This window comes from Phaenicophaeus curvirostris, chromosome 5, assembly GCF_032191515.1.
Source record: "Phaenicophaeus curvirostris isolate KB17595 chromosome 5, BPBGC_Pcur_1.0, whole genome shotgun sequence".
NCBI classification, from domain to species: Eukaryota; Metazoa; Chordata; class Aves; order Cuculiformes; family Cuculidae; genus Phaenicophaeus; species Phaenicophaeus curvirostris.
Window position 1 is genome coordinate 11,222,474 of NC_091396.1, and position 19,473 is coordinate 11,241,946.

At 40.3% G+C, this 19,473-nt stretch overlaps 1 protein-coding gene across 7 annotated transcripts in view; it reads right to left on the minus strand.

The window, feature by feature from the left end:
• The window catches only part of MICAL2 (microtubule associated monooxygenase, calponin and LIM domain containing 2), a 140,120-nt gene that overhangs the window by 109,799 nt on the left and 10,848 nt on the right, over positions 1 to 19,473 (minus strand). For all 7 annotated transcript variants that reach the window (XR_011337495.1, XM_069857565.1, XM_069857563.1 and 4 more), the window contains exon 2: positions 5,390 to 5,746. Coding sequence is in view for 6 of the 7 variants with exons in the window: in XM_069857565.1 (XP_069713666.1) it covers positions 5,390 to 5,653 (264 nt within the window). In the remaining variant the exon portion in view is untranslated. The remainder of the gene's footprint in view (positions 1 to 5,389; positions 5,747 to 19,473) is intronic.

The following is a 19,473-nucleotide window of genomic DNA, read 5'->3' on the forward strand; positions in this document are numbered from 1 at the left end:
TCATCTTGCAATTCAATAGTCTCCTCCAAAAAATTATTTCTCTGAAGGGACATGATTAATCGTGGCATTTGAACACACAAACTCAGTGCCTTCTGGTAGCAGTATATACAGCACAGGAGAAACCTGGTTGAAAGTTGCCTCTGAAGGACCAACAAACACCGGCACTTCAGGAGCAGATTTAGCCACAATACCAGCAGGTTTATACACAGTGGTTGATTTGCTGAAATAAAAAGACAAGTAGTTGTTCAGCGTTACAGATGAAGGTGAAGAACAGGGACAAGATGACATCTAGAAGCCAACCTGCTTCATTTAGTATGAAGGGCAAGACTGGAGATTAGGATGTTTGTAAACAACTGAGGATTGTTAGGAAGCCAATTTCTGCCTAATAACAAGGAGAGACATCTGCTATCCACGCCTCATCGTGCTGATAACCCTATGGCTACATAACGTGGCAGCACCCAGCATGGCCTGAGAGTACCTCTCCCTTTCTCAGCTCTGCAGGAAAGAGCACCAGGCGAAGTAGGTTTTATTAACTTCCAAAGCATTAATTTGATATTTGGAAATGGAGACAATATGAAAAGGAGTAGAAGGGGTTTGGCAAATATAGACTATCCTGTTTTATCATTCATGGGTACATCAGTGTCGTTAGTACAGGGAGACAAGGCTCAGAGCCAGTGCTGACTCAGCCACAAAACCTCCAGTCTCCATCCCCAGTTCTGACCAAGAGCTCCTCTTGAGCTGACTCACACCCTGGCCCCAGACTCCCCTCTGCTCAAGCCACATGCTCTCTGTAATGTTCCTCGGCTAGAACAGCACCTCACCAGAGGAGCCTGTGGAGCCCTCCCTACAGCAGAGACATCAATGTCACTGAGCCTGGGCTGGACTGACAACACATGGCACTACTGAAAATAGTCACTATGATTTCACACAAGCCCTGGAAATGAGGTCATAAATAATTTTAGAGTCATTCTCTTGCAATAAGTTTCCCAACAGGAGTCTTTGGAGGAGAACCTAATCTACTATAAAACAAGCTTTGAAGAGTCAAGTCCAGGAATGAGGAAGACAAGACAGGCCAACAGGGACTGGGTTCAAGTTGTTTCATTTTTTTTCAGAAATCTGTAAAATATATATACACATATACCTACAAATGCACACAGATATGTATTTATATACACAGCACTCAAAACGTCTTAGCTCAATTTTTTTTTTACCTGCTTTATGCTAACGTTGTCCATTTACACCTTAAAGCCACTGCTCAGACTATAAGACCTTTGCCCAGGAGCCATGCCCAAGGTGGGGTCTACAATAGAGACAATGCTCAGAAAAATCGAGTCATGCACAGGAATCCTCCACTGCCCTCAACCCAATAGGCAACACCAACATCTGGAACCGAGTATAGCCAGAGACAAATGCTAGAGCCTACTAAGGCAGCCGATAATTGCACACTAGCATTTTGAACAAAGTTTCCTTAGTTCTCCTCAAGTGTAAGCATTCATTTTCAAAATAACAGCATACGTGTTTGAGAAGGAAGACACCACCACATTTGCATGCTTTAAAGAATCAACACCTCTCTTTAGGGTCTGGGATGTTTCCATGTGCAGCAATCTCTGCTCAGTCATGGGACAGCCAGAATTTCAGGTGCACAGCCAGGTTCTGCTCTCTGATACATACACATACGTATCTCAAACATCAGTGGGAGTCTCATTTATATGTGCACCTATAATTTACACAGTTAAGCTGCCAGTAAGACAAGTAAAGTATCTACTCCATACAGAGAGGTTCAGATAAATGTTTAGAGAACACTCACATAGGTCTTTAAAAGGCTATGGAATATACTCTGCAAGTAGCTGGATGAATTCTTGTTCGCCATAGTATGTTTTGTGTGTTCAAAAATTCAGAGAGACATTCAAGCTGCTAGCACGGTGAACAATATCTGTTAAACCCTGAATCTTCTCCAATTGTCTGGATACATTTCATTCCACAAAGAAACAAATAATCATTACAGAATCCAAGCACGCTACTCTGCATTGATTAACAAAACGCAAAAATGAGAGAGAAACTTCGCCAGCATAATGAAGTTGCATTCTTTTTGTAGACACATTTGTAAAAATCACAGTATGATTTCTAGAGCTTTGGCTTTTTAGGACAGACTTCTCATTCTGTCCAGTACTGATGAACTGTGCCAGCTCCAGAAGCAGCTTTTCTGAATAGTACTCATCCCCATTTGACAAGTTTGTGACTGAAGGAAATGTAGATTTGATACAGATTTAACATACATACTGATGGACTCCTACAGTTTCAAAAAAAGTCTGCAGCACTTAGTTGGTTTTTTGTTTGTTTTTTTCCTACAAAGAATTAAAGGGAAAATAAAGTCCACAGTAAGGCAACTCTGAATTTTTCAACTAGTTTAATTCATCCAGCTTAAAATCATATCATTGTATAAACTTTGAAAGCTGTATTTGGCAATGTTTTTAAGAGCAGTTAAGACACAGGGTTATTGTTATTTAGTTGGAGTGGAGCCTTCTGTATGTATAAAACTGGTGTGTATTGTAGCGAGTAACTTAAGCTTGTCTGAAGAGTTTATGAGCACAAAAAATCAACAAGTACAGCACTCAGCTCTTAAATACTGGGCGAAATTTTGGTTTCGTTTTTGGATGAGGGAGCAGGTTTTCAGTTTGTAAAAAAAAAAAAAGACAAAAAGACTATGAGTAGTTTAGATCCTGATTGTGTTTTATCTCCTCCAAAGACTGAGAAGATTGGAAGAAGCCAGATGGATTGTAAAGCCTTATCTAGGAAGAATTGTGAGCTGCAGACTCAGAGTTCATGGCCACAACTTCATATAAAGCCTTCAAGTCATGTATTTTTTCAGAAAGATGCCTACCAGCAACCTTTGGCTCTCTTTAGAGAACTGCAATTGCAACAATGCACAGCTCATTTTGTGATCCTACTTTAACAAGTAAGAGTTTTACTCCGGGCTGATCTACTTCAGGTGACTCCAGAGGGGAGCATGTCAGTCACGAGCACTGTTGTCAGGATTTAGCCTGCTAACTCCTGTTTGCCTCCTTCGCTACTAAAAATGGTAGTTGGCATAACATGCAAGAAAAGCAGAAATTTAAAATCACCAGTTGCACCGAAGGAAAATCGTGGTATGTATATTGTAGCTTAACCTCTCTGCCAATGGGATTTTGATTGGACTGCCAGCATTTCTGAGAATCCCTTATCTGTAAGTGGGGTTGTCAGAGCACACCACCACAATGACCAGGGAGTTCACAGTCTTCTCGCAACATGTCTGCTCTCATTGATGCTGCATAGATAGGCTTTCACAGCAGACTGTGATTCACGTGTGAGGAATGTTTGGTAGATATCCCCACAGAGCCTGCAGACTGTGGTTACAGCTTTCATTTGCAGCAATCTGAAGATTCATGTTTCTTTCGTTAAATCAGCGATGACACAGTGAAGTGCAGGTCTGGGCATGGTCCAGGTTCCTAATGAACATCTACATGCATTTCATAGGATATCTATACATGCACTGCTCATATACAGATATTCTATATTCATTTGCAATTTGATATGTGCATCATAGACACGTCCATTAATTTCTGCAAATACTTAGACCATGCCACTGAGAATAAATCTTTACTCTCAAAGAGTAGTAAAGCCATACTTTCAACACTGTAGAAGGTGTTGATTAGCTTCCTGCATGGCAGCTTCATAAAGTATTTCATAGGCTGTACCTTATGTACCAAACAATTTCAATGAATCTCCTCATCATACATAAAAATTAATCACTTAAGAAGTTTGCAGAACAAGGTCTTGGCTTTCTGATGCCACAACTGAGAGAGACTTCATTTTTATACTTCACATGGCTCTTTTGTGTTGGAAACACTTCCTCAAACTAACCATGGAAATTTGGACTGGGGGCTGTATATGTAGGTGAGGTGTATCTGGAATATCTCCTATAATCTGTTAATTATCAGACACTTTCTCATTCCTTCCCTTTCCTGTCTGTTTTCATCACAAAGTTGCTCAGTGACATATGTTTGAAGCCTCTTCAAAAGAATAAAATCGAGGGAGGAAGCACAGGTCAAAAAGGGAAATGAAGGGAAAAAGGAAAGCAGAAAAAGAGAAGCTGTCAGGAAAGCAGTGCAAATCGCTGTAATATAGTGAGGACATTTATTACCTTAGAAAAAGTTAATAATAATTTGGAGTGTATTAAAAATGAGTAAATAAAATCAGAGGCCTCTACATATACTGAAGAAAATATGGTGTCCTTCTCCCTGGCACTTTTGAGAAGAAGAAAAATTTCCTGGTGCTTTTCAGTTTTCAGAGGAACGATGCAAACAACAAGGAAGAGAACTTCAATGCTGCCTGTCTATCGAGTCCATAAAATATGCTTCAGTGACAGTTTTAATTAAGAAGTCCTCCCCAGTGTGCCCTTCCTCTCTGTTCTAGTTCTGTACAGTCAAGTATCTTCTTAGAACTTACCCTTCTCAAGGCAACTTTTAGCTATCTCTTCCAGTAAAGAAGTGACTTGCTGTCAGACAAAGCTATTGAAATACTCTGTGATAGCTAAATTAAACAAGTGGCATGCATTAGAGTATTTTGAACAGTTTTATCAACAAGATTTATCCCAACATTCAGTGGTTTTCTTTATAAAAATATGGTATTGCATGCTCTGCTGAAGGGATCACTTCCTGTCCTTTCCATGACCAAGCAGACCACCTCCTTCAGTAACTACCACACAGCAATTATCCACATTCTGGTTGTGAAAAAGTGGTTACGGGGAAGTATTTAAATCCCTGAACAGTGCAGGATTCTCTTTTGCTGCTGTTGAGCGACTAGAGCCAATGCTAGGGGACGAAGACAGATCCTCAGGCCTCCAAGTAGCACTTCCCAGAGAACATTTTAAGAACCGCTGTTAAGACACATTTGGCCAGCCCTGATCTCTCACAGCGTGCACCAAGCAGCAGCCTGAGGAGCCTGCTGAACATACTATGACTTGCACCTTGCAAAATTCCGTTTAATAAAGCAAGAAGTCCTCGTGAGCCTGGAATGAAGGAAGTTTAGTACCTCATGAGTTTAGATCTTATGCCTGATTGAAACTGACATCTAAAGAGGGCAGAAAACCTTTCTGTGCAATTGAGACAGATGGTAAAGCAGGGTGTTTTTAGGACCCCTCTTACAAGCTGTGTTTTCACAAAACTTGCAGAACAAATATACCTGAAAATTTGTCAAAATCACTTGGTATCAGCCAGTTTCAAAAAGTATGTTAAAGGGAGAGTTACATGAATTGACACATTGCATGTGATGATATAAATATTACTTCTGCAGAAAAACAAATTTAAAAGATTTTAAGCTACAAAATCCAAAACTGAACTTCTCCACTTACCTTAGTGTTCATACAAGACTTTCCACGTTTATACTCTTTGTGACTTGCTCTTTTATCAAGCTTGTTCCACAAAGCTTTGGCCTTCCACGTGGTCACTCTTGACTTAAGTTTGGTGTAAAAGTTTCTATTGTCCAAAGGATCTAATTCAAGTTGGCGAGTGAGAATATTAAAGGCCTGAATGGTACCTTTGCACGTTGATGCTTGTACAAAGTTTTCAAATATCTGGCCAGCTTGACTGTATTTTTCATCATCAATCTCCCCCATTTCCAAGAGATGCGTTTCAAAAGGATTAAGCTGGAGCTCTTGTTCTGGGGTAGAGGTGAACAACACTTCTAAGTACTTCCAAGCATGTTATTCCTAGAAAAGACAAACACAGGTCACGTTAAAAGCAGGTTCTGCCTAACGAAACTAAACCCACAAACCAGTATATCCAATATGAACATAAAAGCACAGCATGTACCTGGGTAACCAGGTACAAAAAGTTAATTGTAGCATCTAAGATAAGCGTTACATGTAAACCTAAAATACTTGCGCTGTCATGACATGCACTTCACAAAGACAGTCATAAAAATTCTACAAACTCAAACCTACTGCTTCAAAAACAATTAGCTTCACTGAGAGCCAGAGGATTTCTTGAATTTTTGTTGTGTGGTAAGTGCTAGATAACAGATGAAGAAAAACCAAATGCCCAGATGCTTTTCCCAAGCAGAATTTCTGTCATAGCAAGTACATCTCCGGTAATGTTCTGGTCTTAAGAATTCTTGGAAATCTGCAGCCCAAAGTCAATGCTATTTGGGGGAATTTTCTCCCAACACACAAGCTAGGGCCAAGAGCACAGCTTAGCCAACGCAATTCAGAATTGGTACAATCACTTGCCAGAAGTAAACGCACAGAACAGGCTATGCAGAAACATTATCAGAAGTTACACCGGAACTGGAGAAACAGAAAACAAGTAACACAGAGCGCTCCCCTTTTTCTAACTCTCTTGCCAAAAAATGAGAAAGGGTTTGGTGCTCTTGTGCATAGAAAGGAATTTTATCTCCACATTGCCACATGTTAAATGCTAAAGTTATGTGTTTGGAGTCTTACCTTGTCATGTGCTGATGATATAAAGTAATGATGCTTGGCCCACTAACCCCCATTGGCTTTTCCTAGTAACATGATCACTGTCAAACCATGCTTGATATTCCAGATAAATACCCCAACATTCTACAAGAGCAAGGCTAGTCTAAATTGACATAAGTTTGCAAGAACTAGGATACTTTCTTTGTAGCACTCCCTTATCCTTCTTTAACCTTGCTCTCAGTAACTAATGGGGAACATCTCAGTCAGCCAAAGTCCATAGAAAATATTAAGCAGCTTTCACATTTTTCAAGAAAATTGTTACAAGTTCTGTATAAACTTGTCCACAGAAAAAGGTCTACCCAGACCTAAGTCCAGAGATTTAAGTCCTGCATTCTTTTTCTTGCTGTTGAAGAAGTATCTACCAGTGCAAGAAATAAACTAAATCAATGCTTGCCTAACCTCCCACATAATTAGTTATTTGGCTTGCGGTATCATCTGTTGGCCGATAGTTTCAGAATAAATTGTTAGAAAGGCCTTTGAAGTTACGCTTTTTAATTTAACACTGTTCACAAACTATTCATTCTCTGCTTGCTTTTCCTTCAAAGAAGAAAAGAGAAAACATAACTAGTCTATTTAAGTAAAGAAGAGACCTACCATGCCTATCTAACAATCGTCTAACACAGAAAAATATTATGCAACTTATTAAAGAGATCCCATGGGGAGATATAAGGAAGCATTTGGAATACTCACATTCCCTGGCTGCACTCAAAATAAATAACCTTTGTTTGCACATCATCAGTCTGTTGTTGGTTTGTGGGTAAAATAAATTGGCAATGTTGAGAGTTTGTACATTTTCTTAGACCAAATGTCATGATTAAGTATTTGGTGCCAAGAATAAGTCAGGAAATTTTTGTTTTCCCCTTTGAATACTTCATTTATAGTATGCTCCATGCCCTTTTCTGAAGAGTTTTGTGGCTTTGTGAGGTAAAAGCATAAACATTTTATATGCCCTGACTTTCAGAAGGTCTAATTTTTCAAGAAACTGAGTGCTGTGAACTCCCATTGACTTGAGCTGAGCACCTTTCCAGGTTCAAGTCCTCAGTGATTAACGAATGAGCAAACTCCTCCAACAATTGCATGCCAGCAGGAGGGAGCAGGAGGGTCAGTACAAAACCAGCCAATAGATCCAGAAGTTACTACGGGAAGGGGAAAGACAGGGGACTTCCACACAGAAAAACCTGATGCATACCTGGTATTAAACTTTACACAAGTGCTATTACAAGAGGAAGGCAACACAGGGCAACCGAAGATAGCAACAACAGTGTAGGATGCTACCATGTCACTTAAATAGCTCAATACACAGGCATCCCAGAATTCAAGACCCACTGAAATAAAGAACTACAATCAAGGACAAACACTTACTTTACCCAACTTCCACATCTGCCTGAGACATTTTTCTGTAACGCAAAAGGCAAAGTACTTTGAAAGGAAAGAAAAACAATTATGGACAGCTTCTTGGCACGTGGGGAAGCATCAGTGCAATGTCCCACCTTGGACATTTCCGCTAAAGGAGTGCCAGCTAGATTAGGTTTTCTTAATCACTATAAACTGACATCGCTACTTCCTCATTGCTACCAAAGACTTTGACCCACTTAACAGCTAGAAAACAATACTTTCTCCCTATTGTTTTCATAAGCTCACCACAAGACTGTTATATGAACATAACACAAGTATCTTTAAAAATTAACCCTGGTATAATCAGTGAGTCTGATCACAAGCTCTTTAATTTAACATCTTTTCTACTCAGAGAGAGGAGATTTTTATAGCCATGGCCATTTCCATCCAGCAAGGAAGGCAGAGGAAAGAAAAGCTAAAAGAGCAGAGCTGTACCTAAACCAACCAAAGAAAAGCAGCATGTGACAAGTCTGATAACAGTAAGGAGATAGTCACCAGAAGCCACTACAGGCAAAGAGAAGTGGAAGAAAACATTTTTAGCATGATGCAAAACATTGGAAGCAAGTGTTGCATACATACAAACACGCACGGAAAGCCTGAGCTTCCTCTGCCTTTCTAGCGAGGAAGGGAGCACTTGGGAAGGGCAGCCAGGACACCTTCCCCAGCCTTAGAACTTCCATCCTCCAACATCACAAAGCCAGGACTGAGGCTGTTCTTTTGAGGCACGATTTCTTCTCCTCATGAACCTCCAAACACTTCCATCTTGTCCATACTGAAAAGCTGTGGAGTGGTATCTCGGCAGAAACATTTGCCCACTAGCAACGCATTCCTCCTCACTGTGTGAGAGGTCATGTTCTCAAAAGAAAAGCCACATTTTGTGGTCAGAAAGGCAGGATGAGACAGGAGACTCTGGTTACTGGGGTTTCTGGATTGCTGGAAACACCACTTTTTTTTTCTTTTTTGCATGAGCACTGTGTTGACAGATGGCAGAGAGGAAGATAGCGCTCTAAGTATATGCAGCTCATGGAAAAGTATGTGTTTTTTTCTGAGAAGTCACCACTATTTCACTTCAGTATTGTACATAGCTCACTATAAACAATGCAGTAAGTTGTTGAACAGAGTAATTCTTAACTATAAATAAAGTTTCCTGTTCTGCAGCTGTCTCAAAGACTTAAGAGGCAATGCATAAACAGCTTACCTGTAGTAGAATTAAAAAAAAAAAAAAAGCATTTGGGGAAATACTTAAGTTCTTAGGGTATTATTCTTTACCTTCTTTATTCCTCCATAATATAGATCACTGTAGGGATGAAACAGATCCAAAAGCCTTATCAAGGTGAGTATTGATATTGAAACTGCAAACTATGCTTTTCAAAGTGACTATTGAACTTCCTCTGCAAACACAATCCAAAAATGTGAGTTTATTTGAAACTCCACTGAAGTGCTACAGAGCCCAGTAAAAAATCAGGCCACAGAAAGGAAGATAATTACAGAGCAGGAAATAGTCTGTACAAACAGTTCTTTCAAGTCAGAACTGAAGCATCTATGCACGGCTAAATAGAAACAGTTAGTTTAGATCCTGTGCATGACGTACAAGGTCTGATAATAAAATTAAGACTGTGCCTGTAACTTTTTATTTAACAAGTAAAGAAAATCGACTACAATCACCTTCAAAATCGCTCCCTTTGAGAGTTGGCACACAGCTACATACGATGCTGTCAACCTTCAAAGCAATTGCACAGATCATTTTTCTGAAAGACTGTTGAGGATGTCTGTGTTTTTGGCTTTCACATCTTCTACTGACAAAAAAAAGTGTTTCTTCAAGCACCAACTTGATCATTGGGAAGAGGTAGAAATCTGAGGGAGCCAGGTCTGTCGAGTGCACAAGCACAGTGATGTTATTAGCTAAAGCTTCACAGACACTGTGGGCAAGACCAAGGGTAAGAAAATGTCTATATTTGAACACATGTCCACTCATACTGAGTGAAGTAATCGAGTTGAGCGTTGTCTCACTGTGACAGATTAGAATATGTTCTATAACTATCTCTATATCTCTCCTCCCATTCCTGGTTCCCAAGCCACAGGGTCAGTCTCAGGTTTTTTTGTGCCAGATCATGTATTACACACACAGAAGAATTTAGCCTTCCATGCAGCTCCCCCTGGTAATACAGGAGTCTCTGGAGGGCTCCCAGACACAAAGAGGAGACACTAGGGAGAAGATCGGTTGCATTTTGGTGATCCCTTCTACTGTAATAACTGAACCCAACCTCCCTTCTGCGTTCAGTCAGGGGAAGAAGGAATGTCAGATAAGAAAATCTGAGAAGTGCCGTTCGTGCCTGGTGGCTACCCAAGGAGAAAGCAAATATCTTATTACAACTGAAAGGAAAGCAGTGCAAAAAGGACAGAGAGGAAACAAAAATTAAAGCAATGGTGCATGTGCAGATGTATACATGTGAAAGCAAATGCCTCCAGTCTTGGCTGATATTTCCTGTCAGTGAAACTCCATTACTACAGATGATTTTGAGAATAGTGGAAAAAATGACTCCACTGTCAGGGTAATTCCACTAATGATCAGTAGTTTAAACAGAGGTATGGAGCTGGTTCCCATCTGCACATGAAGCCTTTCAGCATAATGCAGCAAGTGATAACATTAACATATGGAAGTCATTAAACAAAAATAACTTAAATGTTTGTCAGCAGTACCATGTGTATTGCTTGTCATCAGTGTTTTGAGGTAGTATGCAAAAAAATCCAAAACTTTTTTTGGCTTATTTGTCCCACTGGAGAGAGAAATCCCTTAATTTGAATTCAAATCTGCAGCACTTAAGTCCTTCCTTAGTCCCTTAATGCTCTGTTTCTAATACTTGAGAAGATGTTCCCTGGGGAGACTGGAAAAGAATTAAATTCCTCACATTTCAATATCACTAATCCTCATTCTATTTTCAATACAGCCCTAATTCTGCCATGTTTACAGAGAATAAATTATTTTATTAAGACTTCAGTTTGGCATACAGGATACATTGTTTGCCTTAAGTTAAAAACATCAATAGAAACGACAGACTGGATTCTGCAGCATTCATAGCAATCATTTATTTTGGCCCTTCCTCACCATCAGTAAAAACTACAGTATTTCTGCTGTCTCTTCCCTGACATATCTGTCTAAAATCTCAATCTCATTACAATAAGTGAAATTTGGAAGCGAGACTAGCTGTTACAGGACCTTGTAGGTTTTTCAGCTTGGTTTCTACTCATATTAGGCACTTTGTTTTCATGGTGACCATTTTAAATATAAATACTTCTATCTGGAGGAAACATAGCATTTTGGTGGTTTGGTTTCTGTGCATGTTTTCCTAGAACTGACATAAAAGGAAAAAAATTTTTAAAATGTGATTCTTGTAACAACTGAAAAAAAAATAATCTCCCTTGCTTTTCTTATAAACTACTTAAAAAACACAGAAGTACATTTGCCTAAAATACTTGTTTTCTATTGCTGGCAAATAGGAAACACATTTCTTAAGATGTACCACAATCCTAACAGAAATATCAATGAACAGGAGTTGCCTTGCAAACAGTCACTCTTTATAAACAGACAGATTACTTTTCTGTATTTTTATTAAAAGCTGACTTCCACGGAACTCCTGCAAAACAACTTTTCAGGCCAAGTATGGAATTCAAAACAGTTCCTACCGAGACACTCTGTGCCTATGAACTTAGAAGGTTACTGTACACTCTATTGGCTTGTTTTGCTGAAGTTATATGAGACATTTCAAACATAAGCCTTCCAACAAGTGCTGCTGTGCCGATTTAACCTGCTACATCTGGCATCATCTCACAATAAAATATAGCTCAAAGCATGTGCACAAGTACTCTGATATTTTGCAGTGACTATTTTAGATATGTTCACAAGAGGCAAAAAGTAAAATGACCTATCTGTAGCATTTTATCTGCCACAGACTCAGTCACATTCCACGCATTTTAAAAATAGCCCACTCTGTTCCTTGCCGTTACTGGCCTGAGCTTTCCAGTTTTACTGTGGGAATACACTAAGACACTGATGAGAAAATGACATCAATCGCATGTGCCAGCAGTTTGCATACACCTCCATTCGTGCAAATATATGGGATGCTGCCCAAGAGGCCACATGTAATCCCAGAGATGGAGGCTGGAACGTCTGCCCTGGCACAGCTGCTGGTGGGGCCCAAGCCACGCTGCAGGATCATTGCATGTGGCCTCTCTTGTAACCCCTAATTCAGACAACACGAAATGGAAAACAGGCAATCACAGGGTTCACCATTCTGCTACCTGCACAACAGGTCTTGTCCTGCGAGCATCCCTAAAACCCCCAAATGTTCATTTTGCAAAGCACATGCACAACTATTCCAAGTGAATCACAATGCATAGTTTTCCAGGCATCTGTGCATAGCATATACTTAAAGTACTCATCAGAAATAAGTCAGTTGAAACTTTTAAGTCCAATGCTTTCGAGGGAGAATGTCTCTACCCCTATTATGAATCTCTGCAGGTTACAGTGAGTATTTAAAAATTATCATTTCTAACAGAGGTGCTAAAAGCACTATTACAATGTCTTGAGATTCCATACAGTCTGTATCTTCAAAGCTAACTGTAGATGAATAAGCCACAGTCATTAGGGGTTAATGTTACACATAAACAAGATATTAAAAACCTGACTCTTGTTTAGGCTAGTTACAAGAAAGAACACTTTTCAGCTCTGTTGTAGAAGATTATAAACACAATATAAACAACAGTAGAAAGTCAATACTGATGTTTTCCTAGGCTAGGATCACAAGAACAAAGAAAAACAGTATACCATACCATAAGGATAACATCAGTGAACAAGTAAGTGTACTTCTTAGGAAAAGGCACCTGTTGTTCAAGTTAGAAAGATGTTATGAAAATACTGGCAGTAAAAACAATTAAAAGGACAAACTTTAAGCTCTTTGAAAATTCTCCCTTTCTTTTCCTACAGTGACATTTATAATTTCAAGCTCACAAGCTAGAACAGCTGAGATGGAAAAGTTAAGCACAGAACAGGCAAAGGGCTGGTTATTTTTCCCATCAGCACAAGATTTTCTAGTTTCAGTGGGATGTTAGGACATTGTGCCAAACTAATATAGAGAGCAAGTAATATCCTATTTATCATTACCAAAATCCCATCCAGCAGGGAGGCAGCAGGACAAGGCACATTAAGCAGGGGCAGATGACATGAGAGGATGATGGAGAGCAAGCTCCAGTATCACTCATGCCTGGCTGCCAGTGAGAATTTAAACATCCCTTTTCTACTCACAGCCCTGTGAGTTCTCCTCTCTGCTCCTCACCCCCAGGTCACAGGAAAACAAAGATGGCACAGCTGCATCTGAGGAGCATTAAAAAAAAGCATATCCACTAGCTGATAGAGCTATGTCAGCAAAATCGCTGGTATAGACGCAGCTATACCAACAAAATTGAGCCACAGTTGGCAGCAGCAGTTCCTCTAGTACAGCTTTCCCTTTGTATGCATGAGGACATAATTATGGAGGTAAATACACCATGAAAAAAAGAATAAACGGATGAACCAAGAAAAAGCAGACTTTCTTAGTCAGCAATCATGGAAATAACATCAGCTCATGTCAGTTTGAGGACAGGGATAATCCAGAAGGATGAGGCAGCGAACTAGGCTATGAATTCACAGAGCAATGTGAGACTGCCAAGACCTGGTAGTGCCCGAGAAGGTGCTACCCCATTTCTAGGCAGTTGGCAACACCCAGCAGGGAGCGTGGGGCAAAAGGGGCCACCAATCTCAGTGTCTTTCAGCTCCCTCTAGCTGGGAGCCACCCTATGCCCAGATACAGCCTGTCCCCAAAAGGGCCATGAAGCAGAGAAAGGTGATCAGCACTGCTGCTACTCAAACTGCCCAAAGATATCAGCTGGGGACACCAAAAAGTACCTTGCAGTAAGGGACCAGAGAATAGGGTACATCAAAGTAAGACTGTATTTTATTTTCCTTCAGGATTTCTGTCTGAAAGGAAATTAATGTTTGAGGCTTTTAAGCAAAAATACCAAATTATGACTGTGCTGAAGCAAACTGCTCAGGATATATCTTGGGGAAAGAAAATGAACAGTACCAATGCCAGCTTTTACAAAATACATGCCAAAAACTCCCCAGAGAATGTTTCATGTTGTCTTTCCAAGTGTGGACCTATGTCTTCTCTCCAAAATGCCTCCCTCTCATTACTCAATCTTACCCAAGAGCTGAATAGGAGAAAGAAATGGTCAGCATAAGGGCTGCAAGACCCCAAGGGCTCCAGGCTACCATAATTCATCTGGCAGAGCTCCCCTCATCTGTAGACATCAGACTTCCAGATCAGTAACCAGGATTAATCCACTGAAAACACAGACAGCGTTGCATTGCCACTCATCAAAGAAATAAAATATTCTGGGCAATATTTCATATGCACACACACACACATTGAGGAATCAACACATTCCATTCTAGTAATTTTTTTAATGCAAGCTAGCACACAATACTTCCTGTGGCTTATTAGGGTATTACCGTTATCAGTCACACTAAAATAAATTAAAGAAAGAGAAAAAACAACTAAAAAACAACCACAAAACATATTTTAGTTGTGAATGATAGGCTCCCTCATTAAAATAATGTCAATTCACTACTGAATACCAGCCACTGAACAGCAGTGGAGAACTGTGAAGCCACACCCAGACAAGTCAGCCAGAGGTGGTGGAAAACCAGAAGACTCAGGTTAAACACCAAACTCTGTTCCAGGGAATATTTACATGAGAAGACAAAAAAGAAAGGAGTCTACTGGAATTACTTTATATCTGTTTTCTTTTTATGTTCTTGTAAATATGGATCAATAGTTACCAGAAGAGACTAGAAAAGGCATCACTTCTGAAAGCAGAAACAATATTTTTGGAAGAAAATGTGCAGGACAATTTATTCCCTCTCTCAGTCCTGACTTTCCAAAAAAAATGAAGAAAAACAAAGTATAAAAAAACCCAAATAAAGATTCCAAGAAAGTTACAAAAACAACATCTATTTCTGCTGCAGAAAAATCCTCAGTGAAACAACAAAAACATATCTTGAAACATTATTTTTGGGAAATCCACCAGAAAAAAAAATCAGTGGGAATAAAATGTTAGGAAGCAACCACTTCAAAAAACACCCCAGCAAACTGAGGGCTGAATATAATTAACCAATAACATGAAAGATGACAACACATCACTGTTTTCATAAGGCAAGCTTAGATATAGTCAAAATTAAATTATGATTCATCTTCTTCAGCACAGAAAAGTTTACTGGAACATGTGAAACACCAAAAAAGCACTTCTGTAATTGTTCATCACACAGTCTGGCTCCGGAAGCCTGAGGTTTAAATCTTCTGTGTTAGTCCTGTCAACAATACTGAAGGTCAGAGGCAGATGCGCCTTCTCACATTAAAGTCTTTACACAACATTGGCCATTTTCTTCCAAGCACCTACCAAGCATAACAACCTACACTTAAATACGTAGATGATGTTATCATCAGACTCTTCATCAGTCATTCCTTCATTTGGAAAATCTATTTTTCCATGTACCGATCCTTCACTGCAACTGAGTGGGCAGACACTGTCGGCACGCTCTGTCCAGTGCACACACACTTCTGAAGTGCCGAGGCAAAGAACAATGTCATTTTTTTTCTACTTTCCTCACTGTCGTCTAGCCCTAACACTTACTTTACTGTATAAAAGATCCAAAATTCCTTCACAAAAGAATGCATCTGTACAAGTTCATGGCCAACATCAATACCTATATATCTGAAAGTCAATGTTAACAGTGCTTTTAAAGAGTTCAGCAGGTGCAACTGCAAAAACATCACAGGTATGTTAGACACATCCAGAAAGTTGTACGACTGTGCTACCATTTCATTCCCATATATTAACATGAGGTTACATGTAACAGCTACAGCTGTTTGTGGATCCTGAAATGATGCCATGTGGTGACTACATGTTGCTTATTTGAGCATGACGTTTGCAGTACCAGAGTAGATTAAAGGCATTACATTTCCTCCCCTTCCTACAGCTACAGCAAGACAGAGCTAAAGCTGCTTTGATGCCTCAGCACTCAAAATAGTCTGTAATTTTCAGCGAGAGAATGGATTAACTGGTTCTGGGTTTGCAGAGCGCCTGTTTGCAAGGTCCCAAGTAGAGCTGTACTTGTTTGAGAAACCAACAATTCAGGAAGGAAAGTGGCTTACAGAAACACCTTGGGTCAATTTGGTTTTGCTTTAAGACAGCCCAGCCTCTGTCAGCCAGTTGGATGCCTGCTGGTCTGAGCCTGGTACTTCCAGTCCTCCAGGGCCACGCTAGATAGGATGGATCTTCACCCCAGCTGCTGTGGGCTACCCACAGCCCCTGCGTGGTCCCACACAGCTTAACCCTCCTCTGTAGTGTGCTTGTCCTTCACTGTTGCTGCTCTGCCATGAGCAGGAACCAAGGAACAGGAGCTGTCAGAACACTAAGTTCTGATCAGAAGAAAACACAAATTCCATTTGTCCAACATGCTTACATAAAGCAAACCAACTGAAGACACAGACATGTCTTTCATTATTATGGTTCTTTCACATACAGTTCAAAAAATTTTAATATCCCCTAACATATAGGGACCAAGAAGGAAAGCAGAATTGACCATTAAAAAAAAGGATGAAGAGAAACATTTCTGGATGTAAGCTACTCACAAAGGAAATATTGTTAAGTTCTCCAGTTTACAATATAATTTAAAATAAAAGTTTTGTTACTGAGCCTAAGACCTTATACTGGCTTGGACTTCGCTCCAGTTTTACATCAGCAAAGACTTCTCCCTCTCTTCTGCATACGGGTGAACAGTATTGCTTTTATTTCACTGAAATGTGCAGCCAGATCTTTATCTACACTCCAGTTTTCAAGCTTTAATTTACTAGGAATAAAGAGTTAGCTTATGCCCTAATACACTGGCTGTATTTCTGTTGTGATAAAATACAAACAACTAGTGCCCCAAGAGTTACATGCACAGAACAGCATAGGCTTTGTAGCAGTATTTTTCAGAAGCAGAAAACCCTTGGAGCTCACTACACTGAGCTCTGAGTGTTGATAAACCCACCAAAAAGGCTCAGAACTAGCCTTTACCTGTGTTACACTTTCTCAGCTATTTAATTACAAGCTATAGCATCTGGCATCTCACTCAGCTATTGCCATACTGAGTCTGACTTTTGGCCAAGGCGTCAGCACAGAGGTAGCTGATGAAGGACAGGTGGAGGCAGAGGAGGGCAGATCTGTGTTTTCACCAGACCCGGTTCTCCTACTGCCTATGCACAGCACAGCGACAGACACTGGTTAGGGAGGAGCTGCTGAAGGACCCCCACACAACACCACTTGCTATTCTGCTGCTTAGAAATCCCAGTCTGGCAGAAACACCCCTGAAGATCATTTAGGATCGTTCAGGATTGTAAAACATATGGGTAGGGGGAGAGAAAAGAAAGAAGAATTTCAGAGGTACTGTTGGACTTCTTGATCCTCAGCTTTTCTTTCCAGCTGGAACTTTTTTTAAAGACACTGATATTTTGGGGGTTTTCTCCCCTCAAACAGTTGCTTGGAACTGCTACTTGGATTACGAAAGAGAACAAGCAAGTGATATAAGCAAATAAAAGTAATGATAGTTTCTGAAGTAGAAGTTGAATTATTAATGCACGTATTTCCCCTTTCAATTTTAAACTGAAGTTAAAAACACGTTCTTCGGTACATGCTACACCCACAAATGTGTGATCACACTTGAGTTTCAGTTATTGTGCAGTTTTTGCATGGAGAGAAAAAAGACATACGCCAGAAGTTCTGGGCAGTTGGCACGCCAGGTCCAAATGGATACAGTTTGCATAGTATAAATTCATCTCCCTCAAAAAAAAAAAAAAATCTGGAGAGGAAAAGGTATGGAACAAGTTGAAAGGGAATTTATATCAGCTCTGGACGCAAAATTTTCAAGAAACAGTGCCTTATTTTGCATGCAAGTTCCACTACAGCCAGATACTACTTAAAAGAAAGCTCCCAAACCAATAGCCAAAGGGAATAAAACAAAAAAATAGACATAAAAAGCACAGCAGCATTCAAAAAGCTTGTATGCCAGTCAAGAGATTTCCATAACACATTTCTAGATCAGAAAGGGAGCCAGAAGTGACTGCAGCAGTCACAGAATCAGTTCATTTCTTTAAGGTACAACATGGAAATTTTTACCCCCACCCTCATTCCAGCCAAGCACAGATCACTCGGAAACACATTAAGTTCAAACACTCCACATCCTCCTCTCTGTGTAGCATAGATAATCACAGCAAAGGCTTTGAACATCAATGTCTCTTTGGTGGTGTTACTGCTGCCTGGTGCAGCTAGGCAGGATGAGAGTCTGTCACATCTCATGTTTCTATCAAAGCTAGACTGAGCTTGACTTCTTCATTGATGTTATCAACTTCAGGGAACTTCTTTCATATTAGGTCCATCAGACAAAGCGCTGTCTGTATCTAGGGAAAAGGGGCTCCTTTCTAGCCAGATTAACCTGCTCCCTGAAATTGCCACATTTAAACTAACACACACATGCACATCCAAGGATATATTGTAATACAGTGATTGGGCTTGTGAGCCCACATCCCAGAGCCACTGATGATGTGGAGTCTTTTATGAAATACTCCTGTGTTGTAGTTCCTATGATGATCTGCACTCCACGATCCAAAGCCCTCCTCATTCCACCACATATACGTGAGGCTCTTCCACCTCTGCCCATTGCTGACCGTGGGCCCTACCAGGCGATGTGCTCAGTGTGCTGTCTCTGGGAAAGCAACACAAGCACATGGGGAAAAAGATCAAAAGCCTTAGCAATGAAGTCTTTGCTTACCAGATGCCCTAAACCAGCAATATGACAACACCTGGACAGTTAATTCCTAGCTTTCTATGACTGACATGATAGGATTCTCCAATTGTTAGGTTTTTTATCTCACTGAAACAAAAGATGCCATGTTTGCATAAAAGGAGACTAAAGAAATTACAGAGTTGTAACTTGCAGATGTTGAGTTACGTGAGTGGCCACTACAGTCTCTCCTGTTGCTGCCTGTAGAACGTGCACACGAAATAGCGCTTTGACACAATAAATTGGATCTAAAAGAGATTACTAGGGGAAAAAAAAAAAGCGCAGAAGGCAGCATTTCGTTGGATTCCTAACATCCAGTGTAACAACTAACTGTGAAACAACTTTTACAGAGCATATCACTCCTAAGATTCTTGGCAGGTAGCGTACAGCAACACGTGAGCAGTTCACCTTGGTGTTTTCAGGTCAGGCTATATTCTAAATGGGTCAGTGCAATAGCGGGCAGAAAGCACCTTTCCTTTCTAAAAACAGAAGCTGACAGCTTTGGGCAGGCCCCTTGCAGCCCATCTTCTTGCAGTTGGGGCAGCTGCACTTACTTGTTTACTCCTTTTACCTCACGGCAGACCTTTACTGGCAGGGCCACTCCACAGCAACCGCATCTCATAGCGCTCTGGCAGAGCCTATTAAT